This window comes from Grampus griseus, assembly GCF_964374135.1.
Source record: "Grampus griseus genome assembly, chromosome: 6".
Classification (NCBI taxonomy): domain Eukaryota; kingdom Metazoa; phylum Chordata; class Mammalia; order Artiodactyla; family Delphinidae; genus Grampus; species Grampus griseus.
This window is the reverse complement of record NC_139000.1, coordinates 26973101-26985635: the sequence shown is the minus strand read 5'-3', so window position 1 is coordinate 26985635 and position 12535 is coordinate 26973101. Positions and strand designations below refer to the sequence as shown.

Genomic DNA, 12535 nt, shown 5'->3' with positions numbered 1-12535 from the left:
AGTCCTCTCCCTGGGATCTGACCTCTGAAGCCCGAGCCTCAGCTCCCAGCCCCAACCCGTCCCGGCGGGTGAGTAGACAAACTTCTCAGGCTGGTGAGTGCTGGTCGGCACCGATCCTCTCTAAAGGAATCTCTCCGCTTTGCCCTCCGAAGCCCTGTTGCTGCGCTCTCCTCCGTGGCTCTGAAGCTCCCCCCCTCTGCCACTGGCAGTCTCCGCCCGCGAAGGGGCTTCCTAGTGTGTGGAAACCTTTCCTCCTTCACAGCTCCCTCCCACTGGTGCAGGTCCTGTCCCTATTCTTTGTCTCTTTTTTTTCTTTTACCCTACCCAGGTATGTGGGGAGTTTCTTGCCTTTTGGGAGGTCTGAGGTCTTCTGCCAGCGTTCAGTAGGTGTTCTGTAGGAGTTGTTCCACATGTAGATATATTTCTGATGTATTTGTGGGGAGGAAGGTGATCTCCGTGTCTTACTCTTCTGCCATCTTGAAGCTCCTCTCTATTTTTAGTTTTTAAGGCACCTCCATACTGCTCTCCATTGTGGCTGTACCAATTTACATTCCCACCAGCAGTGTAGGACGGTTCCTTTTTTGCCACACCCTCTCTAGCATTTATTATTTGTAGACTTTTTGATGATGGCCATTCTGAATGGTGTGAGATGATACCTTATTTTAGTTTTGATTTGCATTTCTCTGATAATTAGCAATATGGAGCATTTTTTCATATGCCTGTTGGCCATCTGTATGTTTCCTTTGGAGAAATGTCTTTGTAGACTTCTGCCCATTTTTTGATTGGTTTGTTTGTTTTTCTGATATTGAGCTGTATGAGGTGTTTGTATATTTTGAAGATGAATCCCTTGTTAGTGCCTCATTTGCAAATAGTTTCTCTCAAGTCCTTAGGTTGTCTTTTTGTTTTGTTTATGGTTTCCTTTGCTGCACAAAAGCTTTTACGTTTAACATATACACACTGCTATATATAAATAAGATAACCAGGAAGGACCTACTGTATGGAACAGGGAACTATACTCAATACTTTGTAATACCTGTTAGAGAAAAGAATCTGAAAAAGAATACACACACACACACACACACACATATATCTACACACACACATATATATATAAAAATATGAGAAACTGAATCACTGAGCTGTACACCTGAAGCTAACACGACATAAGAAATCAACTATACTTCAATAAAAAAAATTGAAAAAAACTCCTCTATTCCAAATACTTTTTATCTCTAAGAAATATTTCATAATAAGATTTTAGCCTTAAAAAGTAAAAAATATCTCTAGCAGAACCCTGAATATTCATTCAGCAGTTCATAAACATTCTTGAACTGTTAAGAAAAATTAAGGGATAAAGGATTAAAAACCTAATAAAAAATTGAAAGAAGTTTATCAACAGACAATTCACACAACAAAGATATGATGTCCCTTAAACATATGAAAACATGTGACGCTCATTTGGGAATATATTAATGAAAATTACACTCAGATATCATTTCTCATCAGATTGGCAAAAATTAAAGTCTGGCTGCGTATCCTGTATGGAGAGAGAACTGGGCACTTTTTCAGTCTTACCTGGATATTCTGGCATGTTTGTTTATTTTCAGGTTTTTTCCCAGCTTTTTTTGCATATTGATACGAACTTTATTGGCAGTTTGTCTAACTCCATAATAAAATTTGTTGGTATTTTTATTGAGATTATATTCAGTTTATAAATTAACTTAGGGTGGCAGTTATATTACATAGGGACAAAAGCATAGAGTGAGACAGGAGAGAGTACAGAGTCATGAGATTTTCTAATATTTAGATAGGGAAGATCCAGAATGAGAAATGGGAAAGAAGCTGTTAAAAACCAGGAGATGGTGTTAAGAAGGATGGACTGGTCAGTTATGCTGCATGCTGTTGAGAGGTGTATTCAGATAGTATTTTGTTGAATACATGAATGAGGGACAATGGTATTAGGCCCTTTCGGGGGATACAGTTGGACATGTAAACTTTGAATAAGACACAGACTCTGTCTTCAATATGTTATTGTCTAGGCCTTCCCTGGTGGCGCAGTGGTTGGGAGTCCGCCTGCCGATGCAGGGGACATGGGTTCGTGCCCCGGTCTGGGAGGATCCACATGCCGCGGAGCGGCTGGGCCCGTGAACCATGGCCGCTGAGCCTGCGTGTCCGGAGCCTGTGCTCCGCAACGGGAGAGGCCACAATGGTGAGAGGCCAACGTACCGAAAAAAAAAAAAAAAAGTTATTGTCTAAAAAGAAATATGAGGCATTGTACTTTTAAACTTTATGAGGATACGGACTAAGTTTGTTTTATTCAGCACTGTATCCCTAGCATTCTGTCTGGTGCATGTAGTAGATTTTTAATATATATTTGTTGACTAACTGATAAATGAGTAAAATGCTCTTTCATAGGTCTCTTTGTATTTAATTCTCTCATACTTATTTATCTAAGACTATACTACCAGATGAACAGTTGATTTAACCAACTTATTGAAGACATTTATAAAAATGAGGATCTGAAGATTTGTTTGACAGTCATTTAGGTTAATAATTATTAATGTCTGAGTGTGTGATATCACCAATGAAGAAAGCATAGAGTAACCAGAAAACCAGGCTGAATATGCCATGTACCAGAAGTTAATTATTGGAGGGCACTGGGGGAGGCTTAATGGAGTAGACACTTCGCAGTTGCCCTGCAAAGGATTGTTTGGATTTAGGCAGATGGAGGCAGGAAGAAGTATGTTCTGGGTGGAGAGAAAGATTAATTATGCAAATTTTGCTTATATAGATACATTGTAATAGTCTTTGAATTATTCATATGAGGTAGAAGTTATGTTCATTCATTATACTTTCATTGCTATGCACTATACAGGATATAAAAGTACATGAGTACTGTTTGTGCCTTGAGGAACTTATAGTTTAGGTCACATTTTTCTGGGAATATTCTGAAATGATATAACATGAGATATTATAAAAATAATGTGCCAAAGCAATCTTGAGAAAGAAAAACGGAGCTGGAGGAATCAGGCTCCCTGACTTCAGACTATACTACAAAGCTACAGTAATCAAGACAGTATGGTACTGGCACAAAAACAGAAATATAGATCAATGGAACAGGATAGAAAGCCCAGAGATAAACCTGGGCTTAAACCTAAATGTAAGGCCAGACACTCTAAAACTCTTAGAGGAAAACATAGGCAGAACACTCTATGACATAAATCACGGCAAGATCCTTTTTTGACTCACCTCCTAGAGAAATGGAAATAAAAACAAAAATAAACAAATGGGACCTAATGAAACTTAAAAGCTTTTGCACAGCAAAGGAAACCATAAACAAGATGCAAAGACAACCCTCAGAATGAGAGAAAATATTTGCAAATGAAGCAACTGACAAAGGATTAATCTCCAAAATATACAAGCAGCTCATGCAGCTCAATATCAAAAAAACAAACAACCCAATCCAAAAATGAACGGAAGACCTAAATAGACATTTCTCCAAAGAAGGTATACAGATTGCCAGCAAACACATGAAAGGATGCTCAACATCACTAATCATTAGAGAAATGCTAATCAAAACTACAATGAGGTTTCACCTCACATGGGTCAGAATGGCCATCATCAAAAAATGTACAAACAATAAATGCTGGAGAGGGTGTGGAGAAAAGGGAACCCTCTTGCACTGTTGGTGGGAATGTAAATTGATACAGCCACTATGGAGAACAGTATGGAGGTTCCTTAAAAAACTAAGGATAGAACTATCATATGACCCAGCAATCCCTCTACTGGGCATATACCTTGAGAAAACCATAATTCAAAAAGAAACATGTACCACAATGTTCATTGCAGCACTATTTACAGTAGCCAGGACATGGAAGCAACCTAAGTGTCCATCGACAGATGAATGGATAAAGAAGATGTGGCACATATATACAAAGGAATATTACTCAGCCATAAAAAGAAATGAAATTGAGTTATTTGTAGTGAGGTGGATGGACCTAGAGTCTGTCATATAGAGTGAAGTAAGTCAGGAAGAGAAAAACAAATACCGCATGCTCACACATATATACGGAATCTAAAAAAAATGGTTATGAAGAACCTAGGGGCAGGACAGGAATAAAGACCCAGACATAGAGAATGGACTTAAGGACACGGGGATGGGGAGGGGTAAGCTGGGACGAAGTGAGAGAGTGGCATGGACATATATACACTACCAAATATAAAATAGATAGCTAGTGGGAAGCAGCAGCATTGCACAGAGAGATCAGCTCGGTGCTTTGTGACCACCTAGAGAGGTGGGATAAGGAGGATGGGAGGGAGACACAAGAGGGAGGGGATATGGGGATATAAGTGTGTGTATAGCTGATTCACTTTGTTATACAGAAACTAACACAACAATGCAAAGCAATTATACTGCAAGATGTTAAAAAAAATGTGGCAGAGCTCAAACAATTTCTTTACTGGAATTAATTTTTATTTTAAGATATGTTTAAATGTCAGATTAGGGCTTCTACATTCTTTGGTTTACCTCCCTTTTTAAGCAAGAGACTATGAAGTCAAATGCTGTTTAATTTAGGTAATATGCTTTTTCTTTTAATAGTTTGCTGAATAAGGAGACAGTTTTATATTTTATTTATAGAAGAATAAGGGTTCATTCCATTTGTCACCATTATATTTGTGTCACCTTATTGAATAAACCCTAAGAAGAGGCTGAATTCACAGAAATCCATCCATGGACCTCGTAAGTCTATCTCAGCAGTAATTTATGATGCCAGCCATACTCCTTAGCTGAGTGATGAGTCTACTGGGAGTGGAGATTCTATTAAAACTCGACTTGAAAAATACTTAGTATAGTTCATGTTCTCAGGAAGTACTTTAGATCCTGACACTCATCTCTTTTGGATTTTGTAAAAAGACATTGCTGTTTTCCTGACAGTGGACCATTGTTTGACCTGAATTCTTTTGATTTTTGTTGGCCGTCCATGAAGTCAAGCTATGACCAGGATAATTATGCTAATACATCTCATTGTAACTATTTATTCTAAAGAATAATTTAATCTAAAGAAATTCTTCTTAGATATTAACCAGTAATGGTATAAACTTGGAGGTTAACATTATATTTGGACTCTTCTCGCTCTATATTCTCTCCAGGTGATTACATTCTAAGTCATGCCTTTACATTTTACTTGTACGGTAATGACTTCTAAATCCATATCCCTTACTTAACGTTTCTGGGCAAACCTCCATTACTGCACTTACTCTTTACGGTTTTGTAATTACAGATTTACTTGCCTGTCTCTGGCTAGTCTGTAAGATTTTTGAGGGCAGGGATCACATTCAACATTCTTTTGGCAGCCAGGGGTAACACACAAGCAGATTATTTTAATCCTGTGGATTTTAGGCTTTGTTAGTGCTGTTCTGTTTCAGATTTGCCCTTCTAGAATGTGACCCTTTTGGGGTCTCACTTTAAGCCTGAGGTGTACCCCTGGGCAGGTCCACCTTGCCTGGCTTTGAACTCCAACCTGTCTTCCCAGAACCAAGCAGTGGGCTGCTCAGCTCTTTGGCCTCCCAGCTGTTGCGCTCTGCTAGGTTTTTGAAATCTGTTTCTATGTTTGCACAGTTTAGCATTGGTAAACTCCTCCAGCACAGACTACGCATGGACTTGGGGGCTTACTTAATGTGGTTCACTCCTCTTTGAGCTGTTATTGCTCTCAAGTGCTAGACGCTTTGGCCTTCTCAGACTCCAGCCTCTGTCCCTTTAACCCATTTGGGACTTCTGCATTTCATTTCCCTATGCTGTGAATTGACACATGTCCTTAAAAGAAAAAGCCAGGGTAAATGTGGAGTTCACTTTGTTCAACTTCCTTTCTTTTAGGGATCATAACCCCACCAGGTTATACCTGTATTGGTTGTTCTCCAGTGTCTTTTTACAGTTGTTTTATGTATTTGTATCTTTTATGTTGATTTTGTTGAGATACTGAGTCTGATATAAGCTATTTAGTCATGGCTGGCCTGTAGTTTATGTGCATGCATTAAAAAAAGGTTTATTTGTTATTTGTTTATTTTTATTGTGGTCAAATTGGCATAACAAAATCAGCTGTTTATACAATTCAGTGATGTTTAGTACATTCACAATGCTGTGTGCATACATTTTTAAATTTAAATAAATGATAGTACGTTATAGCTTTTGTTCTTTGTCTCATTTTCACCTAACAGTATATTTTAAGAATTTTTCCGTATAACTTTACGATTTATTATTTTTAACAATTACACAGTATACATTTCACTTATCCATTCCTCTTGTGATGGACACCCACTTTGTCTCCAACTCCCCACTACCTAGACTATATTGCAGATAATAAGAATTTACTCTTGTTTCCATTGTCCTCAGGAAAGCTGATTATGTAGGGACCTCTTATGAAATTTAATTCCAAAAATATCTAGTTTGATTCATTATCTGCGACCTGCTGGAGGAATTGCCTCTTGGAAATTCATGGGCTTTTGGGAACCATTCTAGTCCATAACATTGTCCCAGATTCATTTTGGCACCAGTATAATTTCTTGAGCAAATCTAAACATCTCTGAACACTATACATTTTGCCAGATAAAAGATTGGTAGCACTCCATTCTATCTCTCAGTGTCTCAGTTGCTTATATATATAAATATATATGGAAAAAATTGGATGGCTAGAGACTTACTACAGTCCCTCATACTGGCAGGATTCTACAATTTACTGGAAGTCTGTGACTTTAGATAATGATAGACTGCAGTGTATTTAGTGATCAGACTCAAAATCTGAGTGTTCCTAAGTGCTTAACCACTTATTAGCTCTGTGACTTTGAGCAAGTTACTTAACCTGTCAGAACCTCAGTTCCACATCTCTATGATGAGAGTAATATTGTGAGTAGTTTTTGGATTACATTTAAAGAGAATAAGGTAATACAAGACACTTATCACAGTTCTGGCACATGTTAAGTGCATAGTATTAATAGGTATTCTTGGTCATTTGGTGTAGACTGTAAATGATATTTTATCTTATTTCCTTTCAATACTAAATGTATTTTTTTGCTTATGCTGCTCATTTGACACTCAAAAATGTGGTATTTTGTATTATTGTTAATGAGTTATGTTCTTTTCCATTAATTAAGTGTAAACTTATAGAGAACAGATTTTTTTTCCAGAACCTAACTTAATTTGCTTCTGCTGAAGATTAAATTAAGAATGCATATTGAACACAGTGAGAACTCCAACAAAGAAAATAGGAAATATAAGAAAGTACTAGATAGAAGTCACAGAGCTGAAGAATAGAATAACTGAACTAAAAAATTTACTAGGGGGGGTTCAACAGCAGACTAGAAGCAGCAAAAAGGATCAGTGAACTTGAAGACCAGGCAGTGGAACTCACCCAATCAGAGCTGCAAAAAGGAAAAAGAATGAAAGAAAGTGGAGATAGCTTAAGGAACTTATGGGACAACATCAGGAGGACTGACATTCACATAACAGGGCTCCCAGAAGGAAAGAAGAGAGAGAAAGGGGCAGAAAAATTATTTGAAGAAAGAATGGCTGAAAACTTCCCTAATCTGGGGGAAGGAAACAAACCTGCAGATCCAGGAAGCCCAGAGAGTTCCACATACAGGGACCCCCAAAGAAATCCCACCAAGACACATTATAGTTAAAATGTCAAAAGTTTAAGACAAAGAGAGATTCTTAAAAGTAGCAATGGAAAAACAGTGTGTTATGTATAAAGGAACCCCCATAAGACTATGAGCAGATACTTCCAGTAGAAACTTTGCAGGCCAGAATGGAGTGGCATGATATATGCAAAGCACTGAAGGAAAAAAACTCCCAACCTAAGTTACTCCACCCGGCAGTTACATCCAGAATTAGAGGAGAGAGAAAGAATTTTTCCAGACAAGCAAAAGCTAGAGCTTATCACCACTAAATTGACCTTACACAAAATGTTAAAAGGACTTCTTTAGGCTGAAAGGAAAGGATGCTAATTAGTAACAAGAAAAAATATGAAAATATAAATCTCACTGGTAAGGGTTAATATATAGTAAAGGTAGTGGATTAATCACTTATAAAGTTAGTATGAATGGTAAAAGACAAAAGTAGTAAAAATAACTGTAACTACAATAATTAAGGGATACACACAAGATAAAAAGATGTAAAATGTAACATCAAAAACAAAAAAACATTGAGGGGGAGAGTAAAAATATAGAACATTAAAATGCATTTATACTTAAGTTATTATCAACTTAAAATAGACTGTCACTAACATAAGTTGTTATATGAAAATATGATAACTACAGAGCAAAAACCTGTAGTATATACACAAAAGAAAACAAGAAAGTAATCTAAGCATTGCACTAGAGAAAGTCATCAAGCCATAATGGAAGTGAGCAAGGGAAGAAGAAAGGATCAGAGAGGAACTACAAAACAGCCAGAAAACAATTAACAAAATGAAAATAAGTGCATACTTATTAATTACTTTAAATGTAAATTGACTGAATTCTCTATTCAGAAGAGTAGCTGAATGGATAAAAAAAAAATAAGACCCATCTATATGCTGCCTGCAAGAGACTCACTGCAGATGTGAAGAGAGAAATAGACTGAAAGTGAAGGGATGGAAAAATATATTCCATGCAAATGGAAGCCCAAAGAAAGTTGGGATAGCTATACTTATATCAAACAAAACAGACTTTAAAACAAAGACTAATTAGAAGGGCGTTACATAATGATAAAGCGGTCATTTCTAATAAGAGGATATATGACATTTGCAAATATTTATGTACCAACATACATATATAAAGCAAATATTAACAGACATAAAGAGAGAAATAGAGAGCAAAACAATAATAGTAGGGGACTTATTGAAGTCCCCTCACTTACAACAATGGATAGATCACTAGACAAAGAATCAAGAAGGAAACATTGCCCCAAAGGACATATTAGACTAGATAGACTTAACTAAAGATATAGACAGGACATTCCATCCAAAAGCAACAGAATACATATTCTTCTAAAGCACACATGGAATATTCTCCAGGATTCATCATATGTTAGGTCATAAAACAAGTATTAATAAATTTAAGAAGATGAAAATCATATCAAGAATCTTAGCTAGAATAGTATGAAACTGGAAATTGTTTACTAGGAAGAAAACTGGAAAAATCACAAACATGTGGGAATTAAACATAATGCTATAGAACAACCAGTGGGTCAGTGAAGAAATAACAGAGAAATCAAAAAAATACCTTGAGACAAAAATGGAAATACAACATTGCAATCTTATGGGATGCAGCAGACGTAGTTTTAAGAGGGAAGTTCATAGCAATAAATGCCTACCTCAAGAAATGAGAAAAATCTCAAATAACTTAACTTTATACCTTAAAGAACTAGAAAAAGAACAAATGAAGCCCAAAGTTAATGGAAGGAAGGAAATAACATAGAGCAGAAATAAATGAAATACAGACTAAAAGGACAATAGAAAAGACCAAACTAAGAGTTGGTTCTTTGAAAAGATAAACAAAATTAACAAACCTTCAGTTAGACTCACCAAGAAAGAAAACAAGAGAACTCAGGTGGATAAAATCAGAAATGAAAGAAGAGACGTTACAACTGATACCACGAAAATGCAAGGGATTGAGACTGTTATATGCCAACAACGTGGACAACCTAGAAGAAATGGACATACTTCTAGAAACATACAACCTGTCAAGACTGAATCACAAAGAAATAGAAAATCTGAACAGACCAGTTACCAGTAAGGAGATTGTATCAGTGATCAGAAACTTCCCAACAAATAAAAATGCAGGACCAGACAGTTTTGCTGGTGAATTCTACCAAACATTACAAGAATTAATACCAATCCTTCTCAAACTCTTTCAAAAATTAAAGATGAGGGAATGCTTCCAAACTCATCTTACAAGGCCAACATTACCATGAAACCAAAACCAGACAAGGATGCCACAAGAAAAGAAAATTATAGGGCAATATCCCTGATGGGCATAGATGCAAAAACCCCCAACAAAATATTAGCAAACTAAATTCAACAATACATTAAAAAGATTATACATCGTGATCAAGTGGGATTGATTCCAGGGATGCAAGGATGGTTCATCATCTGCAAATCAATCAATGTCATATATCACATTAACAAAACGAAGGATAAAAATCATATAATCTCAATAGATGCAGAAAAAGCATTTGACAGAATTCAGCATCCATTTACAATAAAAACTCTTAACAAAGTGGGTGTAGAGGGAATGTACCTCAACATAATAGAGGCTATATATGACAAGCCCACAGCTAACATCATAACCAGGGCATTATGCCTGGTGAAAAAAATGAGACAAAGACAAATACAGTATGATCTCATTTATGTGTGGAATCTAAAATTTAAAAAAACGCAAGCTCATAGATACAGAGAACAGATGAGTGGTTGCCAGAAGTGGATTGGGGGGGTGGTGACGAGGCTTGGTGACATGGGTTAAAAGGAGTCAAAAAGTTCAAACTTCCAGTTATAAACAAATAAGTCATCAGTGGGTAACGTATAGCATGGTAACTATTGTAATACTGTATTGCATATTTGAAAGTTGCTAAGAGAGTAGATCTTAAAAATTCTCATCACATAAAAAAATTTTTGTGTGCTGTGTATGGTGATGGATGTTAACTAGACTTATTGTGGTGGTTATTTCATAATATATGCAGATACCGAATCATTTTGTACACCTGAAACTAGTATAATGTTATATGTCAGTTATACCTCAATAAAAAAAAAAGCGTTTTGAATATTTTCTTCTTTTTCACTTTCCCCTCTCATTTTTAGGAAACAGAAAACATTTGTATTTAAATTCAAAATTGAACTTTTTTTTTCAGATAACCATGATGCTTACAGAGACTGCTTTTATGCCTTTTGCTTTTTTTGAGGATACATTGAGTTGGATGCTGTTTGGCTGGCAGCAGCTGTTTTCATCATGTGAAAAGAGAAGTGGAACAAACTCGTCTCTCAGTGGTACTGGTTCATCGACCTCAAAACCTATAGCTGATGCTTCAGATAAAGTTCATAAGAAGCATACTAAAAAGACTAAGTAAATTTACTTGATGAACTTCAGAAGGCAAAAAATTTTCTTTGTCTTATCTACCTGTCAGATTGTGATAAATATTTCTATGTAAATGATGTAAAATAAAGATTATATATAAGGATTGGAGGTGACAAAGAGAAAGAACTTCTTTCTGTTTCAGGGAGACTCTCCCTTTCTGGATTGTAATTTCCTGAGTGTTATGAGTGTATCATGTGAAATGGTTTTTCTAAGTTATATATAAAAGATTCTATTGTGATTTTTAAAACAATTTTATCTTGATAAAAGCCTAGTGTTTTTGAATGTTAGAAAAAGTAAACCTACTGTCATTGCAAAATAACAAAAATTAAAGTTTTATTGTTTAATCTAGATATTTTCATACATGTTTTTTATTTGAATCTATTTGAGCTTTAGTTTAGCAAAATTAAACTTTTATTACACATTACCATTATAATTCTTAGATATGAAAAACAATTCCTGTTTAATTTTGAGTACTAAGAAAAGTAAACTTTACCTAAATCACTTTATATTATGAATGAAAATAAATTATTAGCTTATATTTCAGAAATAAACATTGTATATTTTGCCCCCATTAAATGGAAATATCTGAAATTTTATTTAATTTTTTTCTAGTAGTATTTTTCAGTGAGAGCAGAGTATTATTAGTCTTAATCTTAAGTGTGTTTCATGCCCTTGTTTAAACTATTTCTTTTTTCTCAAAAGAAAATCAGGGGTATAGTTTTTAATAAGTTACTAAGTCCATGTTTTGCTTTGCAAGTTTTGAGGAGCTTATTTTTTTCTCTCTCCTTGAAACACATTTGTTTTAACTGTAGGAGAAATTATTCTTCTCAGCATTTCATATATTCTTAAGTATTATTTCAATTTAAAAATTTCACCTTTGTCTTCTTTTTAATGGGTACTTTTCAGTTTTCTAGTTGAATGTCTCTTACTAGTTTACGTAGGTTATATTTTAATGTACATGTACATATATTTTTAGTTTTATTTTAAATTAAAACTAGTTACCCTTATGTAAAAATGCTCAGCTCTAATGAGAATTGTCCTCGGGCATTTGATAACAACCACCTAATTAAGAAGAAACAAACTAAAATCTTGTATGGTAGTAGTCTATTTGAATGAAGAATGATGAAGTGAAATTTGATACCTTATTGGCAAAAATAATTAAAAGAAGAAAAGGTACTAAAATCATGTTAGATTTTCTTATTTTATTTTGTAGTTTAAAAGCCCAGTTATAATTTTAAAACTTTGTGACTGACATGATTTCTTCTACTGAGACCATGAGCCTGCACAAAGTTAGTATGTATCAGGCATCTTTGGATGGTATAGAACTACTCAAATCATATTCAAGTTAGAAGTCTTGATTTTTAAAAATTTTAACAAATATAAACACCAGCAGGGATTATACTTTTGTTAAAAAAATTTTTTTGGGGGG

General features: G+C 35.3%; 1 protein-coding gene across 3 annotated transcripts in view; it reads left to right on the top strand.

The window, feature by feature from the left end:
• Positions 1-11454, top strand: part of TMEM38B (transmembrane protein 38B) — a 110571-nt gene extending 99117 nt beyond the window's left edge. For 2 of the 3 annotated variants that reach the window (XM_082656394.1, XM_082656392.1), the window contains exon 6: positions 10883-11454. In XM_082656394.1, coding sequence (XP_082512520.1) covers positions 10883-11098 — 216 coding nt within the window. In that variant the 3' untranslated portion in view covers positions 11099-11454. Of the gene's footprint in view, positions 1-2039; positions 2210-10882 lie in introns of all 3 variants that reach the window. The other variant, XM_082656393.1, reaches the window with a different exon arrangement.
• The last annotated feature ends 1081 nt before the right edge of the window (positions 11455-12535 follow it).